The sequence below is a fragment of the Lasiodiplodia theobromae genome (genome assembly GCF_012971845.1).
Source record: "Lasiodiplodia theobromae strain AM2As chromosome Unknown scaffold_24, whole genome shotgun sequence".
Taxonomy (NCBI): Eukaryota; Fungi; Ascomycota; class Dothideomycetes; order Botryosphaeriales; family Botryosphaeriaceae; genus Lasiodiplodia; species Lasiodiplodia theobromae.
Genome location: NW_023336449.1, coordinates 706,882 through 725,980, shown reverse-complemented (window position 1 = coordinate 725,980; position 19,099 = coordinate 706,882). Strand labels below are relative to the sequence as shown.

General features: G+C 56.4%; 6 protein-coding genes across 6 annotated transcripts; 3 read left to right on the top strand and 3 right to left on the bottom strand.

Annotated features, from left to right (window-relative positions):
- Positions 1-1,097: 1,097 nt before the first annotated feature.
- Positions 1,098-2,211, bottom strand: LTHEOB_7986 (Molybdopterin binding protein; the record flags this gene model as incomplete). Its single annotated transcript, XM_035517412.1, has 3 exons — positions 1,098-1,734; positions 1,787-1,953; positions 2,011-2,211. The coding sequence occupies 3 exons, from the start codon at positions 2,209-2,211 to the stop codon at positions 1,098-1,100; spliced, it is 1,005 nt and encodes a 334-aa protein (XP_035371005.1).
- Positions 2,212-2,487: 276 nt separating this feature from the next.
- On the top strand, positions 2,488-3,210 carry LTHEOB_7985 (GMF family protein; the record flags this gene model as incomplete). The annotated part of the gene is made up of 4 exons (XM_035517411.1): positions 2,488-2,490; positions 2,564-2,666; positions 2,799-2,929; positions 3,019-3,210. 4 exons carry the CDS (start codon positions 2,488-2,490, stop codon positions 3,208-3,210), a joined length of 429 nt encoding a protein of 142 aa, XP_035371004.1.
- A 1,413-nt stretch (positions 3,211-4,623) lies between these two features.
- LTHEOB_7984 (Sugar transporter) lies at positions 4,624-6,817 on the bottom strand (the record flags this gene model as incomplete). Its single annotated transcript, XM_035517410.1, has 3 exons — positions 4,624-4,975; positions 5,218-6,651; positions 6,708-6,817. 3 exons carry the CDS (start codon positions 6,815-6,817, stop codon positions 4,624-4,626), a joined length of 1,896 nt encoding a protein of 631 aa, XP_035371003.1.
- Positions 6,818-9,232: 2,415 nt separating this feature from the next.
- On the top strand, positions 9,233-11,977 carry LTHEOB_7983 (uncharacterized protein; the record flags this gene model as incomplete). The annotated part of the gene is made up of 3 exons (XM_035517409.1): positions 9,233-9,255; positions 9,681-9,925; positions 10,059-11,977. 3 exons carry the CDS (start codon positions 9,233-9,235, stop codon positions 11,975-11,977), a joined length of 2,187 nt encoding a protein of 728 aa, XP_035371002.1.
- Positions 11,978-12,836: 859 nt separating this feature from the next.
- LTHEOB_7982 (Ubiquitin-protein ligase) lies at positions 12,837-15,724 on the top strand (the record flags this gene model as incomplete). The annotated part of the gene is made up of 2 exons (XM_035517408.1): positions 12,837-13,202; positions 13,262-15,724. The coding sequence occupies 2 exons, from the start codon at positions 12,837-12,839 to the stop codon at positions 15,722-15,724; spliced, it is 2,829 nt and encodes a 942-aa protein (XP_035371001.1).
- A 371-nt stretch (positions 15,725-16,095) lies between these two features.
- Positions 16,096-17,156, bottom strand: LTHEOB_7981 (Inositol monophosphatase; the record flags this gene model as incomplete). The annotated part of the gene is made up of 2 exons (XM_035517407.1): positions 16,096-16,943; positions 17,033-17,156. The coding sequence occupies 2 exons, from the start codon at positions 17,154-17,156 to the stop codon at positions 16,096-16,098; spliced, it is 972 nt and encodes a 323-aa protein (XP_035371000.1).
- Between the last annotated feature and the right edge of the window lie 1,943 nt (positions 17,157-19,099).

Sequence of the window (19,099 nt, the reverse complement as noted above, 5' to 3'; positions counted from 1 at the left end):
GATGGAGGAACGCGGTGGTGCGGACTCCGGGCGCCTGTTTCGCTAAAGGGCAGCGGCTCGGGGGAGGAGAACGCTAGACAAAAGAGCGGAAGGAGGGCGACACGAGGAGCTTGCGCTGCTGCGGCACGTGGCGGGACTCTTGGGGTCGCGCTGGGCGGCGGTGGTGGTGTGCGTTGAGAGAGCACGGAGAGGGTGATGGGAGGGAGTGGATGGCGGCGGTGGTGTTGGACGGGAGGTGGTCGAGCTCGGGGGGTCTTTGTCGATGTTCTCTGATTGATGGCCCGGGCCTACACCGCAGCCCAGTGCTCGCTTTTCCCTACGACTCGGCAAGCTGCGCTCCAATTCGATAAGAGACACCACCCCTCAGCGCCGGGGTTCAGGCACGGCGCGCCTCGCAGGCACGTAACCGCCCGCCGTCCGCAGCGCGCAGCAGTGGCAGTGGGCGTGGCAGCGCAGCGCAGCGCCGCCCACTGCAGCCCACGCGCGCCCACCGCCCATTGCCTGCTGCCAGCGCCCATGCCCGGCGGCCCTCGCCTGCGCACGCCTCGCGCCAGCCCGCCACGCGGGAAAAGCAATCTCTCCGCCAGGCATGTCCACGCACCCACAGCGGCCTGCCAGCGCTAGGCGCATCGACGTTCGGCCATTGCTGCTGCGCGCTCGCATGCCGCTAAGTCCGCCCGCCCGGTTCGCGCCGCTGGCTCCGCACTGCTGGCAGATGTCGGCCAAGCGCGGGCGCGTTGTGCAGGTCACGTTGGGCCATCTGCATGCGCGCGACGCTGCAGTATGCATCACGCCCAGGGCCATCCTCGTTGGCGCTGAGATCCAAACCTCCGCGCTGCGTTACCTAATGCCCGCCGCTCTCGTCGACCCGCGCTGCAACCTCCGCGACCAACCTTCGCTCCTCCGCCGTCTTCCCATTCGCACGGGGCGCGCGAGACGAGCGGTGCTGGGCTGGCACGCCTGTCGCTTGGCGCTGCGCCGCCCGGGGTCGTGCGTGGCGCCCTGTCATACCTTCTCGAACAAATGGCAATTCTCCTAGAAGCAGCCTTATGGCGCCAGAAATCCATTCGTAATCATATGTTCATCATCGCACCCCTCTAGCTGCCTGCCGGCCTGATCGGCTCGCCGTCCGGCCCGTCGTCCTCGCCCTCGACCGACACGCGCTTGCCCTGCACCTCTCTCTCGACCTCGGGCACCAGGCTGTCCATGTACGCCAGGTCGCGTCCCACGAGCGTCACCGAGTTGTGCGCCTTGCCCCACCGGGGATAAGAGCCGACCTTAACGCCCCTCGGCTCCACTCGCTGCGCCAGCTCCGTCAGAAACGGCGCGACTGCGCTCTCCGCCATTGGCGTGGAGATGATGATCCTGTACACGCCCTTGCCTTCCGGGTCCGTCAGCCGCGGCAGCAGATGCGGCTTCAGCGACTCGAGTAGTTTTTCAAACAGTCTTGGGACGCCCGGCAGGATGTGGATGTTTCCATTGACCACGCTGATGGGCACCCACAGCGAGTCGTCCACAAACACCACCTGGTCGCCCAAGTCCTTGCTCTCGTCGATGGGCAGCTCCACCATGCGCTTCTTCGCCGTAAGCGCCGGCGACGGCACGTCCCAGCTGAAGTTTGGCTGCGAGGGATGCGGCTTCGACAGCCGTTTCATGCGCTCGAACGCTCCGTCATGCAGCACCAGCGGGAGCCCGAAGGCCTTTGCTATCGATTGGTAGGTGATGTCGTCGTGCCTGTAAGCCGTCAGCCTCCCACGAGCACCATGTCCGCTTCCGCACGACGTACGTTGGACCTATGCCGCCAGAGGTAACCACGAAGTCGTAGTTCTGGGACATGCGCCGCGCAGCCTCGATGATTTCGTCCTCGTCATCGGCGATTACTTCGATGCGCTTGAGGGCGATGCCCAGCTTGAAGCAGTATTTGGCAAAGTAGGCCGAATTGGTGTCGACCGTCTGCGCAGCGTCAATTCAGCAGCGCTCAGTGGACGCCCAGTGCAGGCAGATGCTCACCTTGCCGCCCAGCACCTCGTCTCCAATGATCAGGCACGCCGCCGTGTGGATCATGCTCTTGCCCTGCGCGTTCGTTGCAGCCATGGCTGGTGACGTCTGTATCGGGCTCGCGAAGCCGGTCTTCGGAGCTGCAGCGCGGTGCGCGTAGTTGGGGAGCGGGCGGGTGAGGTGTCGCGCAAGCTGGTTCAAGCGTCCGAACATCGATCTGTGTGGTGCGACGGGCGACGTCTCGCGGAATGCGGCGGCGGCAGGTTGGGGCACTCGATGACCACGCGCGATACTGCAGTACGTCCACGCGCCGGCGGGCGCCCGGGCGAGTCAGGCTGTGGGCCGCCCCGCATCCACCTCCGAGCGCGTCACCACCAAGCTCACCCTCGAGGCTTGATCTCTTCCCCGACGTCAGCGCCAGCCCTACCGCACCACCCCCAGCTTCCCCCTTTCCGCCCAAGGCTTGTTCCGCCAGAAATAGGCACCACCATGGTCAGTGGCATATCACGATCACCTTGTCCATGCGGCACTGATCTCGCTTACACTGCGCGCCGTCCCCCAACAGGCCTCCGAAGCTCGCCTCTTCACCTTTTCGCCCGAGACCAAGGAAAAGCTGCGCAAGTTCCGCCTCGGCACTTCGCGCGCGAGGGACCCTCAGGCTGTCATCTGTACGCAAGCTTCGCCGTTCTCCTGAGCCCGCGAGCTCCTGCTCCTTCCTCTCCTATTCTAAGCCCCTGCTGCCCCACCACGGCGCACGACGACCCTCGCTGAGACATGGAACTTTGCTCTCCCGCACGTAGACCAGATCGACAAGAAGACGCTCGAGATCCACCAGTCCGATGATGAGGTCTACAAGAATCTGCAAGATATTGCCGATGAGCTGCCCGACAACACGCCCCGCTTCGTGCTGCTCAGCTATCCCATGACCCTCGTAAGCCTCCCCGCTCTTATCGCACGTCTTATCGATATGGACCAGCCGGTCACGGACTTTGCAACTGACGCAACGTCGTCCAATTTTAGGCGTCTGGTCGTCTATCCGTGCCTTACGTTATGATCTATCACCTGCCCACAACCTGCAACGCCGAGTTGAAGATGCTCTATGCCAGCGCCAAGGAGCTGATGCGCAACACTGCGGAGGTGAACCGTATCATTGAGATTTCGGATGCCGAAGAGCTCGAAAGTATCGAGGGGCAGCTCCAGAGCGACGCGTGATGTATTCCCGGTATGACGGACGCGCCGATTGGGTTAGGGTAACAGCATGCTGAGGAGATCTGCAAGCATATTGGACATTCTAGAAGGAAGACCGGGGCGTTAGGACTTGATATAGGGTCCGAGCACGAGACGCACAAGCATCTGATGAGCACATGCGGCGTGGATTGACGGTTGAGCTGACAGACCACGAGTCATTTTGTACTTTCTGGGCCCCCAATCGCGTGCGGTTTCTGGAAATTGAGCATAAGCCTCCGGCACTACTACAGGTTGGTCAGTTGGAGGCGACTTGCTACCAGGTCCGAGCAACGTCTAGGATATTTTGCGGAAGGCGTTGGATACGAGTTCTCCAATATATCAAATGATGACTGAGCGCTAGTCACATCTGCTCCGCTCCAGCCCCATAGTACTAGCGTCTCTGAGATACGCGTCGAAGTCTATCGCCCTTCTTTGATCAGGAGGTGTCGTTGCCTCTAATCTCTCGCCTCCCTTCACGGCACTCGAGTCAGCTCTTCCGACACGGCCATTTTTTCTAGCGGAGGTTCTGGAAAAGCTTAAAATGTGGCTTGGAGCTCGTGCTTGCCTAGCCAAAAGGAGATATGGGGCCCCCTGCTTTCTTGTAGCGTACGTTCGTCCGTCGCTACCATGCAAATTCGTCTCGATGAACGTTGAAACGCGCCGCGGATATAGTAAGATCCTGTTTTCCGTAAGAGAGTGCTTGTGGCTTGAATTTTCAGGGGTATATGCCTGAATGAGACCATTGTGACCATGCGAAAGTGCTTAGCCACGGCTTCCTCCAGAGTAGTGCCGCCTTTTTAAAATTGATGTTTTCGGTTAAATGGATGATCAATGTTGTCTACCCTGCTACCTTTTGCACGATAGAATATCGCGCTAGGGATTGCGCATTAAGTTTAATAACTTTACTTGTTCTTTTTTTTTCTCCTGTGAAAAGAAAGGGACTACTTACTGGACCCATTGAGGTAGTCATGCCTTGACCAACACCTATCTGGTTCATCTCAACTTTGTCCGTTATTACAATGCTTTACGAGATGTTCTCATGTTGATAGTTATTTACCCAGAGCGCAATGTACTTGGTACAATGGTAGCCTTGGCAAGCGTTGGTTGTTCAATATATTCGGGAATCTAGGGCTCACTGAAAAGACCGTGCTCATTGATAATAAGCTAGAGTTCCCTAACCCTAATCGTTCCCATTTCCTGTGCGTCTGGCCGCTAAGGGGCCGGGCGCTGGTATATGCTCATAAAGTCATTGCGGACGTCCTTCCTATTATGAACGACAGTCCGTCTTCTCCATCTCTGATCCACAGGAGGAGACGTCTACCGTCTGCGGATACGCCTCCATGTCTCCACCGATGAACCCGAAAACACGTCTACACATTAAGGCCACCTCGCTCCCATCTAGTTGCTCACGCTCTTGCTCCTCGCCTGGTCGCTGGCCAGGTGCTCGTCGAACTTGTACAAAGGCTCGAGCTTGGCGTCCTTCTGCAACATGACCCAGCGCTTGATGAAGTAAGGCAGGGCCTTGGTCATCTGGTAGCTCATGTGCTTCCTTGTGCTCACGGCAAATACGTAATCAAGTTCTTCCAGGGTGCGCTGCTTGGTCTCGGGCACCCACAGGAAGATCATGACGAGCGCGGTGACGTTGAGGCCGGCGTAGAAGCCGAAGGCGCCGGTGACGGTCATGACGGCGAGCATGCGCGGGAAGGTGATGGAGAGGATGGCGGCCCAGAAGAGGCAGGTTGCGACGGCCCTGGGAAGCAGGTTAGTCATGGTGGACGAGGTGGGTGGTAGTGATATGCCACTGCTAAGCGAGGCGCGCTAATCCCAATCGGGAAAAGACGACTGGCTGGTAGCAATCATGGTTGCATGGGCAAAGCAAACGAACGGAACAAGCAACTGGCCATTGAACTCATGGGAAAGCATTCCCGGTAGGGTGCTTGTCGAAAAATGGTACCTCGTTGCGGTTGGTGGGAAAAAGGGGCAAAAACTCACCAAGACATGCCCACCTCGCGATGGGATAGAGGGAAGACTTCCGCAGAGTAAGTGAACGGCACTGGGCCTTCTCCAGGTGAATAAAAGGCCGCAAAGATAAAGATAAACATTGCCACAAGGCCTAGATGCGCTGGGCTGCTCTCCGGAATCAGGTAGCACAGGCCAGCAGCGAGAAGCGTCCAGGCCATCTGCGGAAAGGTGAACAGCAGGAGATTACGCCGACCAAAGGTATCAATGGTCCACAAGGCCGGAAAAGCAAAGATAAAGTTCGTAAGGCCAAAGCCCCAGGAGGCGAGGAGTGCCTCTAGGCGGCTGGCACCGGCTGCCTTAAAGACGGTAGACGAATAGAACGCGATGATGTTGATACCGCACATTTGCTGGGCCAACATGACCACAAATGAGGCGAGTGTGGCGCGGCGAACACGCGGGATGGTGAAGAGCTCAATGAAGCGTGTGACATAGTTGGACTTGCCAATGATCTCGGCCTCGACGGACAGCTGGGCGTGCACGTAGTAGAGGTCGCGGGCAGCCTGGAGAGGCGTGTTACGCAGGCGACACAGGCTTCTATACGCTTTGGCGTAGCGTCCCTTCTTCATCAGCCAGCGAGGAGACTCGGGACAAAAGTAGATGCCAATCACGAGCGGGACGGCGGGGATGAAGGCACTGCCCAGCTGCAGACGCCAGGCAATGTCGCCAGTATTGTAGACAGCCAAGTTCGCGCAGAAGCCGAGGAAGATACCGAATGCCGTCCACATCTGCCAGGACATAACGAGGCCGCCACGAATAGCAGCGGGGACATTCTCAGCAGCGTAGATTGGGACGGTCGAGGCCTTGGAACCCATACCAATACCGAGGAGCAGACGAGTGACGAATAGTTGAGGCCAGGTCTGGGAGACGGCGGAGCCAATGACCGAGAACAGACAGAAGACAGCCGAGAAGAAGATGGTGCCACGACGACCAACGTAGTTGTTGAGCGGGTCACTCATCCAGCAGCCCAAGAAGGCAGACGCCAGGTATGGCGCGGCATTGATGATACCGACCAGCCAGAGGTTGGTCGAGTAGTCGGGGTTGGGAATCGTCTCAGCGTCATCCAGGTACTCGGCATCAGAAATGCCAAAGGCTTGCGGGAATGAAAGGTTGGCGCCGTTGGAGCCGGTCTGGTCCCAGCCTTGAACAGCTGCGCCGATGGAGCAGAGGATGACGGTGAAGTATAGGGCCTTCGGTTGGCGCCACTTGTGCGTGACCTCGTTTCGGAGAGCATCGAGCTCCTCCGAAGTCATGCCCTCGACGGACTCGAATTCGGCCGGGTCCTGGGCCACGAGCGCGCCACGCTGCAGCAGATCGAGCTTGTCGGTCATGTCATATTCTTTGGCAAATTCTTCGACTTGGTAGAGAAGCGTCTCCTTGGGGATACCGGCAAGCGGGTTCTTGATCCTTTGTACAGGTACGTCAGCAACGTTACTTTATAAAGATAGTCGTCGGCAACTGACTTGGCTTCGACGTTGTTGTTGAGGTTGACGTTGTCGGTAGCCTTCTCAGCAGCGTCGATGTGCTCGGTGGCCGACTTCTCGACATTGATTTTATTGTCGATGTCCGACATGGTGGGCGACTGGTGTGAAGTGGCTTCGGTGAACAGTACCGGGTACGGTGTGTCGAGTTGTTGAGGTTGGGCCCGGCAATGGAGTGTGCTCACGATATGCCTCAAACGACACTTGCTCCGCGAAAGGCAGGCGCGCGTGAGCAAAGAGGCAGTTCTCCTTTGTCAGCCCGGAGATCACGAAAGAAAAGGGACGGCGGGTTTAACTGCGGCGTGCCGGCGAGCATGACATATATAGTCGTCGCACGACACAGGACATGGGCATGGTTACATAGCACGGGAATGGCTTATCGCAAGGATTGCATAGCGTCTCAGACGAGAATGGCCGCCGTCTAACCCGGAGCGGAGCGTGCGTTACGGCAAATCTGGTGCGTATGGCCGGGAGCTGGCAGCTTGGGCCTTGGGAGTCTCAAGTGATTGACGTCCGGATTGGCCACATGTGGACTGGGCCCTGGCCCGTAGGATCAAGGGCAAAGGGCGAGGGCACACGGGAGAGGGCAAGCGGCGTTAACCACCAATTGAAACAAGACCGCCTCTTACATTGTCGAGAGTTCATCATCCCTACCCATGACCATACCTAGACCTGAAGCTGCCGTAGCGCGGCCGGGGCCCCGCAGGCCGATCACACGTCCGGTCAAGCCTCGACGGCGCTGCACCAACCAGACGACGGCTGGGACGCCTCGGGCCAGGGCTCTCTCCGTTGGATGTTCTCATGAGCCGCACGAGGTAGCACTCTTCGCTCCCCTTCCGCCGCGCTCCTGGCCTGCGTCGCCGCGTGTGGCGGCGGGTTGCACAGCGCCCCAAACGCCCTGCCGCGTTCCCGCCGTTTGCGCCAGACCTTGACTGTGTCCGCATGCTAGCTGCTGCAAGTGCGGCTGAGAGTTTGGATTGTGGCGGCGAGGATCGGCAGTCGTACACAAGACTTTTCTTGGGCATGCTTCTCGGTCTTGGGCGTCTTGGGGGCTGCGACAAGCAACGGGACAAGGCGTCTTGGGGCCAAGGGGACGAGCACAGAACCATGCGCATGGATTTGGCCGTACGGATGACGTGCAACTGAGCCTCCGCACGACTCACGCACGCAGAGCAGACGCCGACGGCGACTCGTGCAGCGTTATCATCGACTGTCGCTGTCGGCGCCGCGCTTGGCCGTGGAACAGCGGCGCCGCTAAGCCCAAAGCCACACAGCTGCGCCGAGGCAGAGCTGACGGGCCCGATGCATGACGGCTGCAGGCTTTCATGACCGGTCCGGCCGCCATTATTGCTGACAGCGGCGATGTCCGAGTGTGGGTCTGTCTCTGGAGTTGCGCGGCTGCCCACGGGGTTGCGGCGTGGGGATGAGTGGAGCACGGCAAAACTTTCACGGGTTATCCCCAGCAGGCTATGCGGCCGTCCCGGGTTGCTGGTTTTGCTCTAGCCCACCAGCGGCGTCGTTATTGCAGGTGTCCTCTTACGCACTGCGGAGGGCCTGACGCACGGAAGCCCTTGGAACTTGATTGTGAGGAGGGAGGGATGAATCGTTTTATTCGCGTGCTTGCCAGGAACACTTCGCAGCTGCCCGTCAACCTTAGTCTCCCAGTCTGCCGGTTCTCGTCTCACGCCGACCTCCTGCACAACGTGACAAGTCAAAGGCCTCGACTCTACACCATCGCCACAATATACATGCTGACCGCGTGCGGGGATTTTACGCTCGTGCTGACATTGCCACGCTGCCCAATCCAGTTCCAGGCATTTGCGCCTGCTGCATTTCGCCATGAGCAGCCCGAGAAAACAAATTCATATGATACAGATGGTGGCTTTTCTCCGCAGTCTCGACCACTCCACATGTACCTATCTAAGTTATCTTCCCTTCCAATCGACTCCAAAGCGGCATGTAACGGCCTCTTAGCCGTTGCTTTTCAATAGCCTGAGTGCTGGCACTAACCAGGCTCCACTAGAGTGTGATGGCTTTCTGACCGGACATTCTCTTGCGGTTCTTTTGCTCGGCCGCAGTCCAGCTGGAGACCAGCCGCTTTTCAACCAGCGTGTCGCGACGGACCACGGTGTTACATTATGAAACTTTATACGGCATTGACATATGCTTTTGAGCCCTATCAACTTTAAACCTCACAGTCTAAAGCCTGACCATCTGCTGCGTATTGACACGACAGACGAGACAGCACGGCTTAGAGTAACTCATACAGTCTAGGACACTTTAGATCGCGACATGGCGCGTCAGCGCGTGGCTAGTTCGGACAGCAAAGAATTTGCGGCGCTTCAACCCGCAACAGGGCGCGGCAGAACGCGTCGGGCGCAATTATTACTCTGTATCTCGCGCGCTTCGGCTTGAATATCCTGCGATCATAGATGGGCTGGCGCAGGCGGCGAGACGTTGGGCGGTGGGTGTATCGCGCCTGCCTTTTAAAGCGCGACTTCCTCAGCATGTACAGCGCTCGGCCGCAGAAGTACGATACAGCAGGCAGGCACGACGCTCCTCCCAATACAACTCTCTCCTCCGTCCTCTTCCTCTCCTTCTCCACCTCATTGTTCTTCTACCGCCTTGACGACGCTCAGCTTAGCCTCCACTCCTCTCTTTTGCAGCGCCAGTTTCAGCCTACTACTCACCGGCATTCGCCTGCAACGCGGTTCTCACCGTCATTCTCCCACTCCCCGACCCAGAGCTCGTCTTTATTCGCCTCATCTCCACTACAGTGCTCGTTGTTACTCGCGCCCGCCTGGGCGTTTACTGTCGAGTGTTTTCTTCATTGTGTACCTCAGCCCTGGTGTAAGTCTCCACTTCTGACTCTTATCTAAGAGCTGTGATTAGACGCTTGGCTAGCTCACTCGCTGGTAGTTTCCGTCATTGCGATTTCCCTATACCTTCTTACAGGTATCACCCTGAGAGGGACGAGGATTTTGCCGCCGATGACCGCCTCAGGAACTCATACGACGAGTACGCCGACGAGGAGATGACCGAGTGCACTGATGAGGACATCGGCAGCGACTCTGACGAGAATATTGGTGACCACGTGGAAGTTGACGGCTGTTCAGACGAAGAAAGCTACCGGTACACCAACGAAGACGGTGACTTCTTCGTCGTCGACGAGGCCGATACCTCTATGGATGACGACAACGGTGATTTTTTTTTGTCGATGATACCGCCGTCGATGACAACACTTTTCCAACGATGAGGACGCCGCCTTCGCCGATGATGAGAGTAATGCCTTTGCCGACGACGAGGACGCCGTATTCGCATCTCCCACCGAAGATGCCTCCACTGATGACGATTTCGTCGCCGAATACGTTCCATTATGGTACGATTCATCTGCTGATGAATACTTTCCCACCAAAGATGATTCCTCTGTCGACGACGACGATGACGATTTCTCCGACGACGATTTCGCCGACGATGACTATGATCTCGCCTTCGGTGATGCTCCCGCCGATGGTGACCAAACCGATGAACAAACCGATGAACAAACCGATGATCAGGTCGATGATCAGGTCGATGATCAGGTTGACAGTAGCCAAGGACAAGCCATGTTAAGCGCCAGCATTAGCTATGACTATGAGCTAGCCGAGGGCCTCGAGGATCTCGAGGAAGACGAGTTGTGGCAAGCTGTTGGTGCGGATGGAGGATATGTGCAACCAACCAGCAAGAGATACAAGTCCACGAAGCTTGTCTCAACCAAATACTTCCGCCTTGTGCCCGAAACCCCGTTCAAGCTTCCGTCGCTGCCTGAGCAAGACGTCTTTCAGCACCAGCTGCGCGATGATCTCATTTTCATCACCCAACAACTCTGTACTTTCGCTGTCACCACGTTTAACAGCTCCGCAACTCCTTCCTTACCCATTCGGGCCAATTCTGCTTGGTCCATCAGCGCTCAACGGTTCTTTATCGACGTCGAGAGGATTGGCCCAGCCAGACTCGCCGACTCGCTCTTGGCGAGGATGTCGCGTGAGGTACGAGTGCTTCTTGGGAAAAGAGATTACACCGCCAAAGACCTCGCCACCCTTCCCTCCGGCGATCTGACCAAAGGTGGTATTTACGTCGACATAATTCATGGGATCGACACATCAGTCGATGATCGCTTCATCAAGAGTAGCGGAGTGTACACTGGATCTGGCACCCGTCTTGCAACCCGCCTCACCAAGTACAAGAACGTCAAGGACCAGGGACAGGGCTCCAATGATCGAGAGTCTCGCAGGACTCATCTCCTAGCAGCCGCCTCCAGTGAGACCACCTCCATGGATCCTCGCCCACTCATTATCTTTAGAGATAACGAGGTTGCTACGCCTCTTTTCGCCATTTCCGAGGGTCTGATCATGGTGCTCCTTCGCACCGTCCACGACACGGGGTTTCGAAACACCTGGGTAACCGACGAATCCATCCAGTTGTTCCAGCATTGCGTCCCTCCAACCCTACCGAGTCCCTCGTATCAGGGCCTCAATACAGTTTGGGCCATGAAGCAGGGTATACCCAAGCTCCGCTCCCAGAAGGTTACCTGCTGCAACATCCATTGTGGGGTGACCCGCGAGGAGAAAGACACCGTCTTTCACTACGCCAAGGCTGATGGTCTTCCTCTTGGCTCTTACTGGTGCAGAGTTTGTGCTCTGTATTACTACAACTACGGCGATATTCGCCCTCGTAGTGTCATCCTCAAGAAGTCGACACCCGAGCCGAGCAGCTGTCCCATCTGCAGCGTGGAGAAGAACCCGACGGACCGTGATTGGTGTTGGGACTATTCCGTCGACTATTGGTATTGCTCGAACTGCTACAAGGATGCTCACAAGGTGCCGGGCATTCAGACAGTGGTCAGCGACAGTCATCCAAAGCCGGCGGTTTGCCCTGGTTGCCTCCGTCGCCCGGAAAACTTCCCAGGAAACCGTGGTTGGACGTTCGACCATGGGTTCAAAAAGTGGTGGTGTTTCGGTTGTCGGCCCAGCAAGGGCTCCAAGTTGGGACTTAGGAGGGTGCAGAAAAAAATTGACAAGCCAACGTACTGCCCTCACTGCGGTCGGTCCAAGACGTCCAAGGGTAACCCACTTCAATTCGGCTGGATCAAAGAGCAGAACCAGTGGGCTTGCCGCATATGCCGTAGGAACTTCTATCAAGGAGAGAAGAAGAGACCGGTGTCTAAGAAGGTCCAGAGGCCCGTCAAGAAGCGCAAGGCCTCGAAGAAGTGATGTGCTACCTTGTTTACGTGCTAGAATATCAATGGCTAGTCCTCCTCATTTTAGTTGCTATGCTAAAGCTACGAGTAGTTCAATTTCTTGTCTGTAATTTGCGTTTTCTCTGGTTTTGCCCTTCTTTTCCCGGTGAAAAAAGAAGTTAAACAACACATGGGTAGTTGAAGCTATCGTCCGGACGCACATGTAGAATTTTTAATTCGACATTCTCCTCCGGACGATAGATTCAACTACCCATGAAATGAGGGAAAAAAACAAATTTCATGTTGGCCTTCGGCTGCGATACCGCTCTGTACACAGATAGTTGCTTGCTGGCTTGCCTTTCGATGTTCTTAGCCGATAAATAGGGTTGCACGAGTTGGGAAAATGGGTTTAACTCTATTGTTTGAGCTACAAGCATTGAGAATACAAACAAATTTGGTTCCTCTTGCTATTATGGTATCTTTGTCGCAGTTTGCTGTTTGCAGGGGAGAGAGAGGCCAGACCAGCACGTGCAAGCGGCTGCTATGTTAGGTAAGCGACTATGACATAAACGGCCAGGAGTCGGGCCCGCATGCCGGCCAGCGGATGCTGCGGGCTCGGTTGCCCAGCACCCTGGAGACCGCGCCTTCCAGCAGACGTCGCGTCACATCGCGATGCTTCTCTGAGCTCTTCTTATTCTTTCGCTCGCTCCTTCGTACTCGCCGTCAGTGCTTGCATCCTTAAAGTTGGACATGCGCCGCTCTTTTGCCTAGCATCGCCCCGCCTGGTGCTGGCTGTCCGACCCCGGATGCTCCCACTGACTGCCCGCTGAGACGACCGTCCGAACACCACGCGACAACCCGGCCCGCTTCGCGTTCGCCGCACCTCCGCCGCTATGGATTACCTCCGCGCGATCCCCCAGGCAGCCACAGCCGCACGCCAGCTAGTCATGAATCCGCTGGAACAGCTGGATGGCATCCTGGGCAAAGTAATGAATAGCGGGACCGTCATCGCCGAGGCGACGGGGTCAGGCGGTGCTAACGTCACCAACAACATCACATCTGCTGCCGGGAAGTTTATACAGAGCTCTGCCGCCGCGATACCTGGCGCAGCTGCATCAGCAGCCGCTGCTGCCACGAGCGGTGACGCTGTTGAGGGTGCCGACGGCTTGTTCAACCTGGACTACATATGGAACCTCGGCAAGATCGGTGGGATCTTCAGCTACATTACGTCTAGGTGGGCTCTTGCCACCTTCACCGTGGTATGCCTATCTCGCACACTGTCCAGCTGTCAATTTAGGTCTAATCAGATTGTGCACAGGCTATCCTACTGAATCGCACCCAGTTCTACGCCTCGTCCCGTATCCCTTTGAACTTCCGCTGGCACGTTCGCCTCGCCGTCTACCTCGCCCCGATCGTGACGTTAATCTACCAGACCCAATGCCTCCTCCAAGCCATTCGCTGCCAAACCTCTCCCGAGTGGTCGCAATTACGCTACAACGACGCGAAACAACCCCTTGCAGTGGATATGGCAGGCGAGGGTGGCATGCTCTACAAGCTGAGTTCAAACATGCTCTACTGGGAGGATGACTTGACATCATGCAAGGCTGTGAATATGGGCCACTCTGAAGGCGAATTTCTGTCCCTCAACGGATCGCTTGCACGTCTCTGGCCTCTTTTCTTGAGCCTCTGCTTGAGCCAATTCGTCGAGACCATGTCATGCGCACTCCAAGGACGCCAGCCTATGCCCGAGACGGGCATGACCTTGTTTGAACACTCGCTGGCATTCTCGGAAGCCGAGATGATGTTGACACGGCCATTTGACCTTGGAAATTCGACTGCCACTGTCACCAGGACCGATGGAACAACCTTGAAATTGACGCGAGGGATGCTCCTCCAGGTTCTCAATGTCGCGCCCGAAGTCCTTGTCATGGCCGTAGTGTCAAGCTTAAGCCACTTGAGCAGCAATTGTCTTGCCGTCCTAGGCCTGAGAACCCGCTTCCGACTTGTCAACACTGGCATTTGGGGTGTCGCCTACATGGTCGTCTTCGTATGGACTTTCCTGCGGATGACGGGCATGATTGGGTCGATTCCCCATGACCTTGGCATACTCCGGATTCCGACCGTCTGTCTTGTTGGGTTCATCCCTCACCTCTTGATTTTGATTGGTCTACTCGCGTGCGTAATGATATACGGACTGGCCTTGGCCGTCACGGCCTTGAGTCTCCCCTCCGGAACCGAGCAGACCATGACATTTAAAGAGAGGTTCAGAACTGCATATGGAAATCTGCAGGCCAACGTCCATTTTTCTGGCAGTACGCCAATTAGCGTAAGCTGGTCGGATGACTTTTACACGGCGCTCCTCAAGATTGGATTTACCGTTCTCACGGCGGCAAGCGAGGCTGTCTTCCTCAATGAGGGGACTCCCATCCGGGTTAGCGAGATGACTTGGCTGGAGAGCAAGAGAATTGAAGAGCTGGTGGCGCGTAGGGCTATGGTGCAACGCACTATTGATGGAATCCCTGCTGAACTTCGCGAGGATTTTGTTGCTGAAGGGGTTAAGGCGATGGACGTGCCAGAAAGTACAATCGGACTTCGCTCTGGATACGCTCGTGAACGTAAAACGCGTGGACAGAAGAGCTTGCCCGAGGCCAGAGCCGCCGGCAGGGACAATGGTGTAGGCCTGCTGCAGCGGCGCGGGCGTTGGATCATGACTTACGAATTCGCCAAGGGCATACACCGGCTGGTTGTGGCCATGCAGGCGCGTTTCGTGCTACTGGTCATGAGCAAACTTGGAATGACTCGTCGACCGCAGTGGCTGCTGAAGTTTGCCGGCTTACACCAGCGGCCATCAGCAACGAAACCCTCGAGGATCAGTCAAATGGCTGCAGAACTGCGGTCCCGAGAGTTGGAATTCTGGTACCTCTCGCCGGATGGCAGACTTACTCGGCCGTCAGATACGAACGTCGATGTTGAAGTGGAGACCAGACGGCGGCTTGAAGAGAATGGGAAGACGTTGTTCGGCGAGGACGTCACCGAGGAGTCACTCAGCTCTAACTTATACTCCTGGTGGAAGAATGGTGGATGGTGGGGCGATATCGACTCGAGCGGCGACTACGCCCTTCCATCCGATCAGTCTGAATTCGACGATACTACGAGTTTCATTTCTATGTCGACAACTACTGGCGAAGAGGAATGGTCTGACATCGATGAGGACGGCCGCCGCACGCCGACCCAGGAGGATCCTCATCCGGATAGAGGAGTGACCCCTTCGTTTGACGATGGCTCACTCGATCCAGCACAGCTGGCGCGCCTTCTTGATCCCCAGACAGACGAAGACAGGACTGAAGCACAAGTACTTGCCAGCCATCTCCGCAGCAATCGCATCATGACCCGTTCGCAGTACCGAAAGGCCGCTGAATTACATCGCGGCCGTATCCTCACATCTCGCTACCGTCCAGGACATGTGTACGCCACCATGACCCCTGAGGAAGAAGAAAGAGCGCTTGAGCAATACATTCTCGAAAGGCGCAACGCCACAGCGCAGAAACATGGCAGCAGCTCTTCCGCCGCAGACACTTGGGCTGGCGGTGCTGACGGCATGGGGTCCGGCGGTCCTCAGTGCGTTGTCTGTCAGGCCAGCCCGCGCACGATCCTGGTGTGGCCGTGTGGATGTCTCAGCCTTTGCGACGACTGCAGGATCGGGCTCGCGACCCGAAACTTCGACTCTTGCGTCTGTTGTCGGGGCGTGACGGCTGCTTATTCACGTCTCTACGTGCCTTAATCATTATCATACTTCAACTAAAGCGTGAGGAGAAGTGAGCAAGGAATGTTGGGGCATAGGGTGGGCGTTATTGATTTTGGGTGAACATTCGCTAATGTCTCGTTTACTGGACTGGATGTATTATAGATCTGGTCACGCCGAAGGGCTGAGTGACCGAAATTGCACTGTATTTGTTGCATTGTCTGTTGTTATGGCACTCTTTACCTGGGTAGCTTCAAACCTTTACAATGCCACGCTGCCGGCCCCGGATACAAGCGTAAGAATACTTCATCCCGTATTTGATTACAATAACCCCGCATACCTTCACAAACAGGACAGCATGAGTAAACATTCCTTCAGAAGACCCTATTTATTTTTTTTTTCAAAGGATGTCAAGCTAAGGGCCCATCCTGTCCAGCTGGCGGCCCGAACGTCGACCTCCCCTCCCCGATGACGTCCCAAAACTCCTCGACCAACTCCGCCTGCCCGCTCGCCGGCTCGGCCGGCCTCACGGCCAGATAGCGGCGGTTGTCGATCGGGGGGTGCCAGTTGCCCGGGTGGCCGTCGACCATGATGCCGCCGGCCTCGGTCAGCACGCACCACGCCGCCGCCACGTCCCAGGCCCAGGCGCCGCACTCCCAGAAGCAGTCCTGCTGGCCGGCGGCGACGCGGCACACGGTCTCGGAGGCGCAGTTGGTCGCGCGGAGCGAGTGGGCGAAGCGGCCTCCTTTACCACCGCCGCCGCCGCCGAACGATGATGATGATGATGCGGGGGCAGCGGCGAGCGTGGCGAAGACGGAGAGGTTGAGGGCGAAGTTGGGCCCGGCGCGGTCGCTGCCGAAGTCGATGCCGACGCAGGCGTGGCGGAGGCCGGCCAGCGGGGTGTTGTTGAGAGGCAATCGCTGGGGCTCGCCGCCGTGCCGGGTGGGCTGCTGGTGGTAGGCGCCGGCGCCGCGAGCGGCGGAGAAGAGCTCCTGCAGGAAGGGGTTGTAGACGACGCCGACGACGGGGACGCGGGCGACGACCAGGGCCAGCGAGACGCAGACCTCGGGCAGGCCGTGGACGAAGTTGGACGTGCCGTCGATGGGGTCGACGACCCAGGTCGGGCCGGGCCCGATGCCCTTGGATGCGTCGAACGACGACTCTTCGCCGACGAAGTCGTACTCTGGGTACCGCGCGATCAGCCGCGTTGCGATTAGGTTCTCGACGGCTTTGTCGGTCGCGGTGACGATGTCGGTGGCTTTTGAGTGGGGCAGTCGGGGGGTTTCTTGTTAGTTACTTTCGGATGTCTTGTTTTTCTATTTCTCATGTGTACTTCGTTGAACATACTATTTTTCTTGGTTATAGCGTCTGCTGAAGAGGGCTTCGCCGAAGTGATTATCTCTCCTGCTTCTTTGGCCACGATGACGAGAAAGTCCCGTATGGCTAACAGCTCAGGAACGTGGAAAGACATCTCTGAATGTCAACAGAGTGGTCTATGGAGCTCGGTGCTAAGTCAACCGCCTTGAACAAGGCACGTTTGACGCTTGCGGGGCTGTGCAAGTGAATTGCTGACGTAAATTGGAATTTTCCGGGGGAATCAGGGCGACGTCGAGAGGCCCAAGGAAGCCGGGAAGGTGTCCCAACCACGCAAAAACCTTGAAGGAGCGTCCATCTGACTCTTATGCCTTCGTCTTCCGTACTCGCTAAAAGGCATGATGACGTGACATTTGCTCTCTTGTTGTTCCGGGACTGAACTAATGGAACCCCGCATTCGCCTTGGCGTGCGCCGAGTTTGATAATCCCGCTTGATGTATCTAGCCCAATACCGCCCAACGCCTGCATTCGAGTCATCGCGTCTACGAAAGTAGACCAATGATCTGACATGACTCTCATATGGAGCGTGATCAACTTCGAATCTCACCGCATACATGCTCAAGGTTGAGCAGTAAGATATCAGCACATGACCGAGCAGATGAGACCAGTCGCAGGACGCCTGAATTGGAATGCTGGGGCCTGCGTGGAAAAAGGTCACTAGCGATATGTATCGTGTAACTATGGATAATTATTCCTGAAGAAACCGAGGCCAAACCTAAGTATATGAAGGATGCACCACAACATGTGGATACTATTGCTAGTCGCCCGTCGACAATGCTGAGTAGTAGCCTCTAGCTAATTGTCTAAAGCTCTTGTTCTAAGGCATTTGTTTATTGATAATATGTAGGCCAAGTATAGCGTTATGGGGGGACGGTACTTCTGCCAAAGTTTGTGTTCGAGGGTGAACATAACATCCTCCGAGCATGTAAACAGCGCAGGATGTTGTTGGTTTTAATGCGAGCGCAGGAAATATACAGGTTGCGCGATAATATGCACAGACTCGAGAGAGATTAGAACCTAAACCTTCCTCTTACTGTTGGATCAGTGGATGAATGGAAGTAATCGCAGCTAAGAAAAAGGCGAGAGGGGCATGGCTGGTAAAGGTTGAGTGTTGGTACGATGAAGATGGAAGAGGCGCTGAAGGACATTAGCGAAGGCACTTTAAGTGTAACGGGCACCCACAAGGTTCCGCTGAGACACCTGGCCAACTCTACGGAAATCTAAGTAGTAGCAAATATGGAAGGTCTGTTTTCGGAGACCCCGAATACGATCTTGAGGTCCATCATGACGCATCGTCTTTGAAAGCATAAATACAAGATAGTCATGGGTTGCGTCATGTGATTCGCCCAGATAGGAATGCGGCGGGATAAGAAGGTTGATAAATGCAATGACTTGAGGTGGCATGAGTTCCTCGTCGCTACTGGCCTTGACCACTCACTTCTCGTTCGACGCGAGGTGGCGATATGCGGAGGTGTTTAATATTAAGAGAGAAATTTTGGCGAATCAGCGACCACAAAGCGATGATGGGCAGTTCAGGCGTCATCTTGGAAGCGGAGTGGCCGACGTGTTGCATGGGTACCTGGCAAGCGCAAGCAATGCACGGCCGGGATCGACACAGCCTTTATCGTAACCTGACGCTCGGATCTATCGCGAACCCACGCGGTTTCCATTGCCCGCATGAAGACTGCGTATGTGAAGAGAGATGTCTCCGATGAGGCGCTTCTGTGATCCCATTGGCTCTCGTTCCCGCCGCACCAAAGACACGGGCCTTCGGAAAATTATTTGAGGATGGACTCGGAAATAGGGACCACGTGGGCGTCAATGGTGCGGTGCTTAGCGTGGCGACACTGGGAAGGTAATGCTCGTGAGAGAGATATGTGTGGCCAGCTCGAATGAAATCAAAACTCTAGAAATGAAGGTGCAAAGTCTTCGGAGTAAACATGTGCGAAAAAGACAAAATCATTCGTGAGCGAATATTACGTGGCGCCGTTGGCGTACGTTTTCTGACGACTCGCAAAGTTGGGGATGAATACCCCGTAA